At 36.7% G+C, this 16,180-nt stretch overlaps 1 protein-coding gene across 23 annotated transcripts in view; it reads left to right on the plus strand.

Moving 5' to 3' along the window:
• KIDINS220 (kinase D interacting substrate 220) overlaps window positions 1-16,180 on the plus strand; it is a 115,766-nt gene that overhangs the window by 80,648 nt on the left and 18,938 nt on the right. For 8 of the 23 annotated variants that reach the window (XM_055108282.2, XM_034952570.3, XM_034952563.3 and 5 more), the window contains 3 exons: window positions 5,437-5,615; window positions 6,718-6,941; window positions 9,044-9,157. In XM_055108282.2, coding sequence (XP_054964257.1) covers window positions 5,437-5,615; window positions 6,718-6,941; window positions 9,044-9,157 — 517 coding nt within the window. Of the gene's footprint in view, window positions 1-5,436; window positions 5,616-6,717; window positions 6,942-9,043; window positions 9,158-9,843; window positions 9,901-16,180 lie in introns of all 23 variants that reach the window. The other 15 variants (XM_057301352.2, XM_034952572.3, XM_034952565.3 and 12 more) reach the window with 2 other exon arrangements.

A 16,180-nucleotide genomic window follows, 5' to 3' on the forward strand; every position in this document is an offset into this window, starting at 1 on the left:
CTAGGAAATAGTGTGGGTAGCATAGTCTTCATTTTCTTAATTGATCACTTTATATTAAGCTGTTTTGTTTAAAAGCTTTTGGATGTAGGCCTGACATTGAGATCATCATTTTAGTGGTTAACTTTACTGACTTATCTGCAGCTAACATCGTACTCCGTGGTGAAAGACTGAAATTATCCCTCCTAAGTTAAAAGAACAAGACAAGGATGCCTGCTGCTATGTACGAATGCTTGTGTCCTGCCAAAATTTTCGTGTTGAAGCCCAAACCCCCAGTATGATATTATTTAGAGTTGGTGCCTTTGGTAATTAGGTTTAGATGAGGTCATGAGGGTGGAATCCTCGTATGGGATTAGTGCCCTCCTAAGAAGAAACCAGAGAGCTTCTCTCTCTCTCTCTCTGTAGCGTCCTTGATGTCAGGACCTAGGAAGAAGATCATTTGCAAACCAAAAAGAAGGCCCTTACCAGAACCTGACCATCTGGCACTTTGATCTCTGACTTCCAGCCTCCAGAACTTCAAGAAATAAATGTCTGCTATTTAAGCCACCCAGCCTATGGTATTCTGTTATAGCAGCCTGAGTTAACTAAGATACCCACTTTCACCACTGCTATTCAACATTGCACTAGAAGCTGTAGCCATTGCAATTGGACAAGCAAAATAAATAAAAGAATCCAGATTGGATGATTCTTCTATATATAGAAAAATCCCAAAGAGCCCACAGAAAGCTATTAGAGCTAATTAATCAGCAAAGTTTGCAGGATACAGATCAACACACAAAAATCAGTTGTGTTTCTGTACACCTTCAGTGAACAATCTGAAAGGAAATTAAGAAGGCAGTTCATTTTACAGTAGCATCTAAAAGAATAAAATATCTCAGAATAACTTTAACCAAGATAGTTAAAGACTTGTACACTGACAACTTAAAAAAATTGCTAAAAGAAATTAAAGAAGATCTAAATAAGTGGGAAGACATCCTGTGCTCATGGGTAGGAAGACTAAATATTAGGATGTCAATACTACCTGAAGTGATCTACAGATTCAATATTATACCTATCAAAATTCCAGTAGCCTTGTTTTGCAGAAACAGAAAACTGATCCTTCAGTTCATATGCAATTGCAAGACACCTCAAATAACCAAGCAACCTTGAAAAAGAAGAACAAAGTTGGAGGACTGACACCTCTCAATTTCAAACATACTACAAAGCTACAGTAATCAAAACAATGTGTCACAGGCATGAGGATGGACATATAGAGCAATAGAATATAATTGAGAATCAAGAAAAACCCATACATCTATGTCCAGTTGGGTTTTGGCAAAGATGCCAAGTCCATTTGATGGGGGAAAGGACAGACTCTTCAACAAGTGGGGCTGGGATAACTAGATTTCCACATGCAAAAGAATGAAGTTGGACCCCTACCCCACACCATGTACAAAATTGACTCCAGATGGATCAACCTATGCTTTCCCAAGCACAAGGTTTTGTCAGTATCAGAAAGGACAATTAAGGTGAAAATTATTCTATTTTAAAGGGGTAGAGTTCTTGAGGAAGAACACCTTTTTGTGCATGTGTAGTTTATTCCTTCTACAAATATTTATTGGACAACAGTGTTGCGACAGTATTCTGTGCAGGCCACTGGAGATACAGTGGTGGAAAAAACTAAACTTGTTCCCAGTTTTAATGGAATTTCCAGTCTAGATTGGGAGATAAACATTAAGAAAGTAATTCCACTAGTGCAGAATTATGATACATATTATGCAAGAAAGTATATATGCTCTGGGGGCTTGTAATGAAGGAACATAAGTTGGTCTCCAGGATGCTCTCTGAGGAGGGGGAAATTGCACTGAGCACAAAGGATGGGTAGGAATTAACAGGGTGAAGATGGAAGGGTGTAGCCAGCTCCTGAGGTATCCAGGGCTTTTGCCTTTTCACAGATGGCAGTGGGTGTATAAATGGACTCCATTTTTTCTTTGTTTCTGACTTTTTGGCTGCAATGACAAGTGGCTGTTTTCTGTCTGTGTGTTCTGTCTGTCTCCCAGAATCTCCAAAGTGTTCTGTTCATGGATGATATTTAATAAATGGACATTCACTGGTAGAAAGTATTTGAGAGTCTATTAGAAGTTAAATTTGTTTCAAGGCAATAAAATTCTAAGGCATTTAAGAGTTTTCTCTGTTTAAATTTTTAAACAAAATATGTCTTATTTTTTAACATCCTACTAAATAATGACATTATTAGGCAGCTACTTTTAGATAAAATGTGATAAATAATACTTTCTTCATAAATTCTGCTCTAAGAATCTGTTTATATTTTGATTTAAAATAGAAGTCTTTTATGTAATTTAAAACCTCATTTTGAATGGAAGTGATATGAATAGTTTATGCAATTTCTGCCAAGGAATTAATATGGACTTTGTAAAAACCACTGTCATTTATAATCAAAATGCTTTTAACTTACATTGATGTTGGCATTAACAAGTATTGCTAGATTGGTAGCATAGAAGGAAATTGCATTTAGACTTACTAGGAGCTCATTGATGCCTGAGGTTTTATAATGCTTTCTTTGGGCCATTTAACTGCTGGCAACTTTAATTCACATGATTCATAATGCTGGAAATTCAAATTCACTCTTAACTGAAAAGTGAAGTTACTTAAATTGTTTAAATGCTAACCTTTGGAAAAATATCTGAAAAATAAAGGCACATATGATTTTGATGGCCCACTGCCAAAAGATTATCATTTACATAAATATCTCTTTCAGCAGAAGAGTTTAATGTATTGAACTCAGAAGGTTAGAATAGAGACTTCAATCTGGAAGCCAGCAGTAGCCTGTTGGCTTGTGAACAGCAGCATTGTTCATCATACTGAGAACACTGTTGCATTCAGGCAGAAGCAGAGCTGGCATTAAAATGCAGTTAATTTGTTTCATGTGACTTGTCAGCTGTGTGTTTTTATCTAAATCTTTCTAGCTTCTCTTTTTAGTATTTTGTGTTCAACTCCTGCAATAGATGAACTACCTATTTAACTGTTTAAGCTCTGATTTTATCACCACTTGCAACCATTCTCCAGGTTTTCCACTTCATTTTAAATATATTTAATAATCAGTTTGAACACGATTTTAATGTATTAAAAGTAACCCCATCTCAGAGGGCTTTTCTGTCTTGTGCATGTGTCTGTGTCTGTAAAACGGACTTTCTGAAATTAATTAAGATAAAATTGCTACCCTTATTTTCTCCCCAGCACCCTATTCTCTTCTTGGTTGCTAATTGTGTTCTCTGGGTTTTTCCCTTAGATGACTTTCAATATTTGGCTACTAGCCAAGTATTGGGTCTGAGCAGTAAAGTGCTAGTCCCAAAGAAATGATATAACTGTTACTAACATTAGAATAAGGTTCCCATTTCACTTTTTGAAGGGCGTGAAAATCTTACTGCTCCTCTGCAACTGTGCTCACTTAGTATAATCTAACAGTTAATATTCTTGTTTAATTGGAAGGATATATCCAGTGATTTTTAAACAACTTTTGGAGGTGTAATTGACATACAATAAACTGCCATATTTAAATTGACCAATCTCACGAGTTTGATAAATGTATATACCCACAAAGTCATTACCACAATCAAGAGAGTAAATGTTTCCATCAGTTCTAAAATTTTCCACCTCTTCCTTTGATACCCTCCCTTGTCTCCCTCCTGCCTCACATTCCTAACTTCACAGCAAACCTTGCTCTGCATTGATACTTTAGATTGGTTTGCATTTTCTAGTTTTATACAAATGAAAACATACTGCTGTACACTCTTTATTGGTTGGATTAATTTATTGAGAGATTCATCCATGTTCTTTGTATCAGTAGTTCATTTTTTTTTGGCTGAGTAGTATTCCATTGTGTGGATATACCACTATTTATTTATCCTTCCATCTGTTAGTGGACATTTGATTTGTTTCTAGTTTTCTCATCTACCTCTTGTCTTTTAACTTCTCTTTCTTTTTCTTCCCTTTATCCCTCGGTGATGCGTTCTTGCTTACTGCCTTAGATCAGGAATTGTCAACATTTGACCATTTTTGACCTACAAAAACTACAGTTTCATACAGTAGTGTTTAATAAGTGTTTTTAATTGAATATTACTTATTTTTACATTCAAGAGTCTCTGCATGATACAGAATTGTTTACATATTGCTTGAACTCAGTTATACAAAACATTCTGCATAATAAAAGACTAAGTGACATATTATATTAGGAGGTATTGTGTCTGATTGGTTAAAGTATTTTTTTCCTGTCTGTTTTTCTATCTTATGTATATACATATATAGTAAGCATATATTACTTTTACAATAGGAAACAAAACCCTTTTTAAAAAAGGAAAAACTTAGCTTTTTTTAAAATCTGTGTAATTTATTTATAAGTTCTTCATTTCTTGTTTTCTTTGCAAAGGAAAAACTGTGGTATTCTATTTAAAACGGGTTTCAGAACCAGTCAGATTTGCTTTTGTAGTTGTGTGACTTTGGGCCATCTGTTTAATTTGTCTGAGGCCACTGTCCTCATCTGTAAAGCAATAACTCAATGAATCTTCATTGAGGGGTGACCCTTAGCCAGCTTAGGTGACCCTGAGCATATGACACACCTGTGCATGTGCAGCTTTCCTTCTGTTTTCCCACCCAAGTCCTGCCATGGCCAAAGGCAGTAGAATTCTGGCCGTACTCATTGTTACCTTTTTTTGTAACCATACTACTTTTTTGAGTTTCTTTCTCTTTTATTAAAAAAAAAAAATTTTAGACTGGATGAGGTGGCTCATGCCTGTAATCCCAATAGGGAGGCCAAGGTGAATGGAATGCTTGAGCCCAGGTGTTCAAGAGCCTCCTGGGCAACATGGCGAAATCTCATCTGTATAGAAAAATACAAAAATTAGCCAGGCATGGTGGCATGAGCCTGTAGTTTTAGCTACCCTGGAGGCTGAGGTGGGAGGAAAGCTTGAGTTGGGAGGCAGAGGTTGCAATGAGCCAAGACTGCACCACTGCACTCCAGCCTGGGTGGCAGAACAAGATTCTGTCTCAAAAAAAAACCTAAAAATTAAAAATAGATTTTTTGGCCGGGCATGATGGCTCACACCTGTAATCCCAGCACTTTGGGAGACTGAGGTGGGTGGATCAACTTAGATCAGGAGTTCGAAACCAGCCTGGCCAACATGGTGAAACCCCGTCTCTACTAATAATACAAAAATTAGCTGGGCATGGTAGTGCACACCTGTAACCCCAGCCACTAGGAAGGCTGAGGCAGGAGAATCGCTTGAACCTGGAGGCAGAGGTTGCAGTGAGCCGATGTGTAATTAGACCAAATCCATCAGACCAAGATGTGTAATTGTTGTATAAGTAACTTCAGGTGACACGCAGAATTTACCTTTCTAATAGTGACATTAATAACCTTTTTCATTGATTTCTTATTTGAAGAATATCAAAGAATATTCCAACAACTAAGGATGTTGAGCCACTTCTTGAAATTGATGGAGATATAAGAAATTTTGAAGTGTTTTTGTCTTCAAGGACCCCAGTTCTTGTGGCTCGAGATGTAAAAGTCTTTTTGCCATGCACTGTAAACCTAGATCCCAAACTACGGGAAATTATTGCAGGTGGGTATTAGTAGTAAATTTAATTTTTCATCTAAAGTTCTAAGAATTTTTCATGTTTCTAACTTATTTGTGTACATTTCTCCTGCTCTTTGAAAAACCAAGAGGTATTGAACTAAGCACTACACAGAAAAATTAATGAAATTAAAGATTAGGAGTCTTGGCATCCTTTTGAGAATGTTAAGAAAATCCTGTTAGTATTTGTGGATCTCACTTTATTATGATCCCTGTCCCCACCCCTCCCACCCCCACCCAAGTCCTTCCTTTGGAACTTTGGAATTGGATTTCTTTTAACATACAGTCATGACTTCATGATATCCATTCATTGTAATTTGCTTGTCACCAGTCTTTGGTTCTTAACAGGGATCTCTATCCAGAGAAATAAGAAAATCTTTATATTACTTTTCAGATATTAACTTAAATCTGGGGACTAGAGCTTCAGGGTAGTGACATTAAGGCTTTGGAATAAATGAAGTTCTGGAGGTACCACTCTATGCACGTGCACACACATAAAACCTTCATCGAAACAGTCTTTTGTATGACATGGCTCTGCTGACCTGCCTTTGAGTTTTCCAGGAACTGTGAAGAGATCGCCTTAAACTACTTCTGTATTCTATTTTCTAGGTACCTGTTACAAGGCTGATGTCAAAGGGTATTACATGGCTGTGGAATTTGTTGTTGTTCAGAGGTGGATGAGTCTCATAATTTGCAAACCCACAGTCTTTGCTAACATTATATGTGTTAATACCCAACAAATATGAGTTATTAATACTTGATAACGTTATGAATAAAAATAATTGTTAGAATATCTTAAATCCTTTAAGAGTTAGAGAAGAGTCAATAGTTCCAATAACTGAAGAGAAGAATCCAGATATTGGTGACTTCGAATGGTGAAAATGCTTTTTTGCAAAGTAGCTGGGCATTTCTCACTAAAAGGCCTGTGAGTTTTCAAGATTTTCTGTCTTCTTTTTTAATCTAGTTGGAATCCGTGGCAAGAGTGATAAAGTCATGTTTCTGCCTAGTAACTAAAGAAGAATGTGATAATTGGACTGATTCCTAATGTCCTGTTTTCTCTTGCCTTCTGGGGTCTGATTGAATCTTTCAGATGTTCGTGCTGCCAGAGAGCAGATCAGTATTGGAGGACTGGCGTACCCCCCGCTCCCTCTACATGAGGTTCCTCCTAGGGCGCCATCAGGGTACAGCCAGCCCCCATCCGTGTGCTCTTCCACGTCCTTCAATGGGCCCTTCACAGGTGGAGTGGTGTCACCACAGCCTCACAGCAGCTATTACAGCGGCATGACGGGCCCTCAGCATCCCTTCTACAACAGGGTAAGGAAGTTGGAGGCAGCTTTATTTTTAAGAATTTGTTAAACCTCAGTTTTCTGCTTGTGGATTCTGTTTTGGTTTTAAAGCTGTACTTTGGCTTTAGCATAGGAAAAATGTAAAGTTTGAATGTAAAATATAGGACTTTTTGGAAATCAAAATAATTTAGAATTTTAATGTGTTCTAGGTCTCAAGAGAGTCTGAATATTAGATTTTTTTTTCTTTTATTTAGTTTCTTGATAAGTAAATGGACTCCACAGGGTCAGCAGTGACTGTCCTAGCTTCAAAGGAATCTGTTTTTTGTTTGTTTATAAACAAATGTTCTATTTGTTATATCTTGTATAATAGTTTTATTGGCATTTAAAACAATGATAAACTTAAATTCCTATAGTAGTTTAGTAAACCTATACTTAATATACTTTTGTCTTTTAAATGTGAGATAATAATGGGAAAGTACTGCTATGGAACTCAGATGTTTTTCCAAATAATAGCACTGTAGCCCATTTTTAGAGTCTTATGTCAAGTTATCTTCAGTCATCTACAATTTTTTAGTTAAATAGGATAATTTCCCAGATGAAAAGATGAAATGCAACTAATTATCAGTAGTATTCAGGCCCTGTCAAGTTTAGTAGGCCCAAGCTATATTCTCACTTTAATGACCTCAAACACTAATATTTCCTGTAGGAAAATGGAGCATGAACCTGGGGTTACACTTTCTGGAACTGTTCTCTTAAGGTGCATTGCAATTTCTTATTTTTGCTATCTCCCTCTTTAGTCTAATTCGAGAAAACATAGGACCTAGTTAGTCATAGAAGCCTAGTGCCTAAACTGCCTGTGTAAATACATCTCATATGAGCTGGGAAGAAAGAGAATTTAGGATAAATGTGACAAAGAAAGGATTCTAGAATTTAAACTTCCAGTTTTTGAAAAATGTTGGCCATATAAGTAATTAGGTACTGTTTAAAGAGTCCCGAGAAATGTTACTCCGTTTTTCTATTTGGACAAGGAGACAAAGGTGGAATAATAGCATTTTATCATGTATTCCATCTTTTAAAATTTCACTGTGTGGTAGGCAGTGTGAAATGCAGGTTTTTATTTACCAGTCTTAAAATCTGCTGTGTAAGTTTGCATAAAATAGCTCCGTTGATACCAACTGAAAATTTGAAACTGAGAAGCTTATTTTAAAAAATGAAAGATTACCTTACCATCTAGCCTGAAATACTATGTTCACTAATTTCATGAATAACAATAATGTAAATCATGCTTTTTAATAGTATTTTATCATTTTTAAAAACATTTATAGTTTTCTCTTGTTTTTAAATCTAGCTACTTTTTGCTGTAGTTATTTGAGATTTTTTAGTGTTAAAAAGCAGAATAATTCCTCTAAGCTGGCAGGAGTAAAAAGGGTGGGGAAGGTTTCACCTCAGTGTAACAAAACCTTATGAACTGCAGTCTTTATGTTTAGCCTGTATAATTTGATATCTTCTGTTTATATGAAGCTGGTTACAAATGTATGCCATTGTTATAAATCTCACATAAACAGTGGATTCCCCACGTTTTTTTAAAAAAAATATGCTTGCTTATTTAGGTTATAAACTGTAGGGTGTAAACTAGAGGTGAACTCCAGGAACTTGTAATAACATTATTCTTGGAATTTGTGCCAGGGTGTTTTCATATATTCCAGACTTTTTGGTCTTATTTAGGCTAATCTTTTTTATTGGTAAGGAATAGTATTAAGATTCCAGTCTGCTTCTTTTAAAAAGATTATGAGTTAATATTGGTTAAACTGCTTAGAACCTGACAGATGGTAAGCTTGTAAACATATTAAATATAGAGAGAAACTCGTGTCAAACTGTAAAGTGCAAAACTTTAGTTGCTCAGTTTTCTGAAAAAAGCTTATATGAAATGACCAATATAAAAATGTAAGTAATATTTCTTAAGTTTGAGTTTAGCATCTTATGGAATATGAGTGAGGCTTTTTTTTTCTTTTGTTTTGTCATTTGCATTAAAGTTTTGGAGTTGTATCTTATTGGTTTCATTTGAAAAATCTCATTACACTTTCATTTCTGTAATTGTTTACCCCTTTTTTGTTACATGTTTTTCCATAGCCATTCTTTGCCCCATACCTTTACACGCCAAGGTATTACCCTGGCGGCTCCCAACATCTCATCTCACGTCCATCAGTAAAAACGAGTTTGCCCAGAGATCAGAACAATGGCCTAGTAAGTATATAAAAGGGTAACGCAAATATTAATGTAATAATCAACATAGATAGCATTTGAGGTTTGGTTATTTCCTTTACATAGTAAAAGAGTGCAACTGATTTTATACATAGTTTTAAGAAACATAACCTATTACTAACATAAAATGTATTTATTAATTTCTGGTAAATATCTATGGAAGGAAAATGACTAGCAGTCTCAGCGAAGAAATGTTGACTTGTTTATAGCCAGAAATTTCTGGCTTGTAATATAGTGTTTGCTACCAAAACTTTTAAAACTAAGCCTTTACATTTGGTAATTTCTAATATCTTCTTAAAGAACATGTGTATACAGTACCTTTATAGTATGTAAATATTAGCACCATGATATAAAAAATAGAGGATGTATTGAAGGAAGAACATTTCAATCAAATGTCAGGAATTAAACAAGATAAGGGAAATTCTTCCAACGAACTATTGAATCTAATAAAAGACATTTGTGCCCAAAATATTAGAGGCTCCTGATGATAAAAGTAATAGTTTAAAAAAAGAAACTCTCTATTAATATGTTTTTATAAATCAGGAGGCAAAAACATAAACTGTTGAGTTTCAGTGTTGTATATTATTTTACCATCATGTTCATTTGTCTTCACAGTTTGGCTCCCCCCTTCCCCTTTTCACCCACACTCTCCTGTTTTGTGTTGTTAGGAAGTTATCAAGGAGGATGCTGCTGAGGGGCTTTCTTCACCCACAGACTCCTCGAGGGTAATGGAGTAGTCCTGTGGTGTGGATCGCTGGCATCTCATTGCTTCTGCCTCAGTAATGACTGTCTTAATTGTGATGATAGCAGCTCACTAACTCTGCATTTGTGGTGTGATGAGCAGCTAGTGTAGAGTAGCTGAATGCTAATAATTATGGTTCCTGAATTAATTAAAAAGCGGATGTTTAACTTCACCCAGTATTTCCTCCTGCTTTTCCCCTTTTTCAATACATGGGATGGGGTTTTTTTTGATTCTTCAATAAGGAAGGGCTTTTTCTATCAGCTGTCAGGGGTGTTCCGTTGGTAGTATTTGCTCCTCAGTGTGAGCTCTAGCTTTGCCTTTGACTGTTTTTGTTAAGCCTGTGGTTGCTATTACACATGTGGAATATTTTAGAAAAGTATCCAGTATCACCCTTGAGACTACAAAAAGACACATGAGCTAGATGGTCTAGACTAAAAATGCATCTTTAATAACTCAATCTAGGTGTCTACATTTAGTTAAGTCTTAGTCTGAGTTTTAGTGCAGTGCTATAATACTTTTCTTTGCCTATATATTTGTTAAAATAAATTCTTCAGATAAACAAGATTGTTCAGCATGTAAAAGAAATTATTTATTTATTTATTTATTTATTTATTTATTTATTTATTGCCAACACCTTACGGTAGGTTTCTTTAAAAAAAAAAAAAAAAACAGAAAAAAACAAAAAATAAACAAACAGAAAAACCTTGTAGAGGGAATCACCTCATAAATTACTATGTAAGTGGCCAGGCGCGGTGGTTCACACCTGTAATCCCAGCACTTTGGGAGGCTGAGGTGGGCGGATCACTTGAAGTCAGGAGTTCAAGACCAGCCTGGCCAACATGGTGAAACCCTGTCTCTACTAAAGAAAATATGAGAATTAGCCAGGCGTGGTGGTAGGCACCTGTAATCCCAGCTACTTGGGAGGCCGAGGCAGGAGAATCGCTTGAGCCTGGGAGGTGGAGGTTGCAGTGAGCCGAGATCGCACTGCTGCACTCCAGCCTCGGCAACAAGAGCGAGACTCGGTCTCAAAAAAAAAAAAATTACTGTATAAGACTTCGTACTTAATAAGAAATAAGTTTGTGATGAGCTTTAAAATCTTCATTTAGAGCCTGGGCGACAGAGCAAGACTCCATCTCAAAAAAAAAAAAAGAACCCAGTTTGTATTTTAACTTTGGTTGTTTTATTTACAGACTATGTTACACCCATGTAATATGGTCAATTTAGCCTATAGCTGTGTTGAAATGTGGCATAGCAGTTAGAATTAACATGGTGAAATATTACTAAGTTTATCTGTAATTTTTAACTTAAAACTTGCATTTTGGCAGGCAATAGGTTGTTTTTCTTTTGACGGAGTTTTGCTCTTTTGCTCAGGCTGGAGTGCAGTGGCGCCATCTCAGCTCACTGCAACCTCAGCCTTCTGGTTTCAAGCGATTCTCCTGCCTCAGCCTCCTGAGTAGCTGGGATTACAGGCTCCCACCACCATGCCTGGCTAATTTTTGTGTTTTTGTAGTAGCGATGGGGTTTCACCATGTTGGCCAGGCTGGTCTCGAACTCCTGACCTTGTGATCTGCCCGTCTTGGCCTCCCTAAGTGCTGGGATTACAGGTGTGAGCCACCGTGCCTGGCCAGCAGTAGCTTTTTAACTTTAATTTCCTTTGAGTTAATGTTAATAGGAGAGAAAAAGAGAACCGTTGTGGTGCTTTCGTTGAGAGGTTGATGATTATTTTAAAGTCATTTTAACATTTCAGCTGAAGTGTTTCAGTGACTTCAGTTATCCACAGTAAACCACAATAATTCTCTTCAGTGCTTACGGGATCTTTAATCCGTGGGTCATCATCACTATATGCAAGAATGACCTTTCGTTTAGTCAGAGAGCCTTTAACATACACATTATTGCATGCAATTCAATTCTCTGAGCTAAAATTCCTGAGCAAAGTTTTGAAGAAAATCAGATACTGTGAAGAAGTTAATGGCCTTAATGACACAGACATGCTGACATAGTAGCTATTCCCATGCTCAAGAATGTAGACAAATACATGTCATTAAAAGGTGTCTGTAGTTTCTTTTAGGGACCAGTAAAGGAGCATTAGGCAAATTTTGAAATGAGTTTTTGGAGAAGGGGAAATCGTGTGATTCTTGAGATGTGTTTAGAAGCTCAACAAAGGTGCTCTGCATATATTAGTGACTTTGTCTAGTAGAATAACCATATCATTTGCTTTTATTTTACTATGAAAAGATCATTTTATGATTAGCATAACAAATAATAGATGCTTACTAAGCTTCCTTTGCTTTTAAGAAATTAACAACGACAATAGAATGTAAAATTTGTTTTGTCGAAGCCTAGAAAAACTAAGTAGTCACTTAGTTCAATGCCAAATTGAAAGCTGTGGTGGAAGGTAAAGAATCAGAACATGGGAACATTGCCAGAACTTTGTAGCTGGACCAACAGAGAGTACCTAGCAGAAAAGTATGTGTAGCCCATCGAGCTCCGTAGCAGAAAACTCTGTGTTTCTGGACAACGGGATTTCCCATTGGTCCCATCTCTGCTCAGTCAGCTGTCTCTATACAAAGCCTGCAGAAGAGTCAAGAACTACACAAACGTTTTTGGACAAATTGTCATGTCACAAGGTAATGTGTTAAAAAAGCCAGGCCATAAGGGGTTAACCAGCTATGGTCTTTTCAAAATAGAGATGATCATATATATATATATATATATTTATTTATTTATTTATTTATTTTTTGCCATGAGGAACATCTGAATCACCTTTATAAATTAGATCCTTATAAAAATCATTGAGTTTTCTCACATTAAGGAACACTGTAGTGCTTATAGCTTGTGATGTCCAGGGAGGGACTTGTCAGATAAATTATAGATATATCCAAGTGTTTCACAGAAGTGAGGATTTATATAAATTAATAATATATAATATAAATAATATATATTATAAAATAATTATATTAATATATAACATATTTATATTATAAAATATATAATATATTAATGATATAGTAATATAAATATGTTAATATAAAATATATTAACATATTAATAAAACAAATCCTCACTTCTGTGAAACAGTTGGATATATCTATAAGCCTCCATGCTAGCTTTTTAAAAATAATTGTATAATAGAGAAAAAATATATGCCAAGTCTTGTGAAACCAGGTTAAAAAATTAGTACTATATGCAAGACATGCTTCCCAGAATATTAGGGCTAGAAAGGAACAGTGTTTTTCAAACTTCCAAAGCATAGAAGCTTTTAGAAATGAACTCTTAATCAAAACTCCAGTTTGTAAAACCAATAAAAGCAGAATCCTGGAACCCACATTACACATGCCTTTCCTGTTGAGGGTCCCCCAGGAGTGCTAGTCTCCACATGGCACAGATAGAAAGTGTGAGACTTACCTGAGGGACACAGGAAAGGGGTGCCAGATTTGGAACTAGAATGCAGGAGACCATGGCGCTTACCACCATGCTGGTGGCTCTGCCCCGTTCGTCCTGAAAACGACTTAGTCAGGTATTTGGTCTTTTGAGTTAAACAGACCCTGGTGATGAGCTCTTTGCCTTGGACAGATTACTTTACCCCTCTGATTCTCAGCTTTCTCACTGGGAAAAGCAGACCTGCCTCAGGTCTGATTCAAGGATTAGTCAGCCTTAGCATACTTTAAGTACTTCATTATTATTATTACTACTGCTACTACTGCCCAAAGGCCAGAATCCGTGGAGCCTTAAAGACGCAGAACTCAAACTGTTTTTGGTTAAATCATCTTTGTCTCAGTCATGGGAGTGGTGTACAAATACTCCAATCAGTTTAGATTCATGCAGCCTTTTTATCTGTTGATGCTTCTTAGCCCTAAAGGTGTTAATTGGTTTGTTTTCTTAGAATTTAGAGGAATTTCTAGGTTATTTGAATACTTTAGATACTTTAAAATTTTGAAAGCTTTCCAGGGATGTTTTCACTGGTGCCTTTACCTTCTTTGAGTCCAGTTCCCACTAGGAAATGGCAGCATTCACATGATTCTGTGACCCCAGTGAAGCAAAGGACCTAGTATTGAGGGCCTGTGTCCGGCCAGGTCTCCTCAGTGGCATGTTGTTCTGTCATCTCAAAGAGTTGCTCTCGAAGCGCTGTAGTCTGGCTTAATTTAAGGTATGCTGCTCCTGGTGGTAACTGTGTTTCATTGAAAAGCACATTTTCAAAGGAGCAATAAAGCATTTCTTCATCCTTTCATTTTTCCCTGAATTATTTTACATTGAGTACCACAGATGCTTGTGTGATCAGCGATTAGTTCAACGAATATTTATTGAGTGTAAGAGGCGCTATTCTAGTGGGACACAGCAGTGAAGAAAACTGATGAAAATCTTGCTTCACAGAGTGTGGACCTGAAGGCCACCGAGGGAATTATCGGTTTTATGAAGTCATTCTTTCTTGACCTCCTCAGCTACAGGGTTTACTCGTTACCTTTGGACAGCTTTATTTAGATCACTTTTATAACTTGTTGAAAAAGCATGACAATAATTAGCACAAAGTTTAATCATAAAGAATTTCAGAACTGCAGAGGCAGTGTTCACACAGTATCATGACCTCCAGTGTGCTGTTACCTTTACCTTTAGATGTTGATGAAAACTATTGAATGAAGATATTAAAACTGAAAGTCTTGGTTTTCATTAAACAGGGTCCAGTCAGTGGAGTGACCAAGTAAAAAGTGAAAACAAGTCCCCATGGGATGGCCCATGCAGTAACCCTGCACTTAGGAAGGCTGAGGCAGGAGGATGACTTGAGCCCACAAGTTCAAGACCAGCCTAGGCAACATAGCAAGACCGTTTCTTTAAAAAACAAACAAAAAAAAAATTAGCCAGGCAGGGCATGGTAGCTCACACCTGTAGTCCCCCTACTTGAGAGGCTGAGGTGAGAGGATCAGTTGAGTGCCAAGATCACAGCACTGCACCCCAGCATGGTGACAGAGCAGACCTTGTCTCAAAAAAAAAAAAAAAGCGGGGCTCACCTGTGGAGAATTTTTATTTTCACCACTGGTTTAGAACTTAAGCTGTCTCTCATTGTTCAGGATTAAAGGTGCCATAGGTAGGGAGTCGAAGGCGTTTTAGGTTGTGTTTAGGCTTCAGGCTCAGGACAGGTCCTCCCTGTCAGCTCTCAGTGACTTTGCACAGTAGCCTCAACCAGCTTTAACACCATTCACACTTTTTAAAGTGTCTTAGAAGTGGATTTGTACTATCCTGTTTGAATTTGGAAAAGTATTTGCTCATTTTTGCCTCTTATTAAAGTATAGTGAAAAATTGTCTTCACTTCCTGCTTGAAAGTCTTTGTGCCAGACTTCAACTGAAGAAAACTTTTTTCCTAAACAATTTTCAACTCAATTGATTGGGATATTTTCACAGAAATAATATTACAGTAATGTTATGAAATCCTAGAGTACAGTTAAAAGTTTAAAAACAACAAAATTATGTTCATTGCAGTAGTTTAGTACTTGTGTTTTTATTTTGTTTTGTTTCATTTTGGTTTTTTTGAGACAGAGTCTCGCTCTGTCACCCAGGCTGGAGTACAATGGCACAATCTTGGCTCACTGCAACCTCCACCTCCTGGATTCAAGTGATTCTCCTGCCTCAGCCTTCCGAGTAGCTGGGACCCAGGCGTGCACCACCGCACAATGAAAAATTAGCCCAGCTAATTTTTGTACTTTTAGTAGAAACAGTGTTTAGCCATGTTGGCCAGGCTGGTCTTGAACTCCTGACCTCAAGTCATCCACCACTGCGGCCTCCCAAAGTGTTGGGATTACAGGTGTGAGCCACTGCACCCTGCCAGTACTTGTGTTTTTTAAGATTGCTCTTAAAATGTAGTGTTATGCCTAATCTGTCAACTTTGACCTAGTATTTCTTAAGTAGCTTGAAGAGTAAGTTATATTTTCCAATCAGGTTAATAATAGCTTTCTTTTGTGTTTTGGATGTCTTGTAGTAAACTGTAATTTCCTTAGCACTCCTATTTTGGTATTTTTGCAAATCTCTACAGACAGCTTTTTAAAAACCTATTTATAATAAGGTCGATAGTGTAAACTAGAAAACAGGATTTCCACGAAGTGCCCCAGATATTGAATATGTTAAAAGAAAGACATCAAACGTCAGGCTAGCAAAAACCCTGCCATTTAATGTACTAAAACAGTGTTGTAAATTAACTTTGGTACAAATTGCCAGTCATCTCTAGATGATTTTAAGCATTTTAAGAATATTTACTACCAATCTTAAGTACAGAA

The sequence above is a fragment of the Pan paniscus genome, chromosome 12 (assembly GCF_029289425.2).
Source record: "Pan paniscus chromosome 12, NHGRI_mPanPan1-v2.0_pri, whole genome shotgun sequence".
NCBI classification, from domain to species: domain Eukaryota; kingdom Metazoa; phylum Chordata; class Mammalia; order Primates; family Hominidae; genus Pan; species Pan paniscus.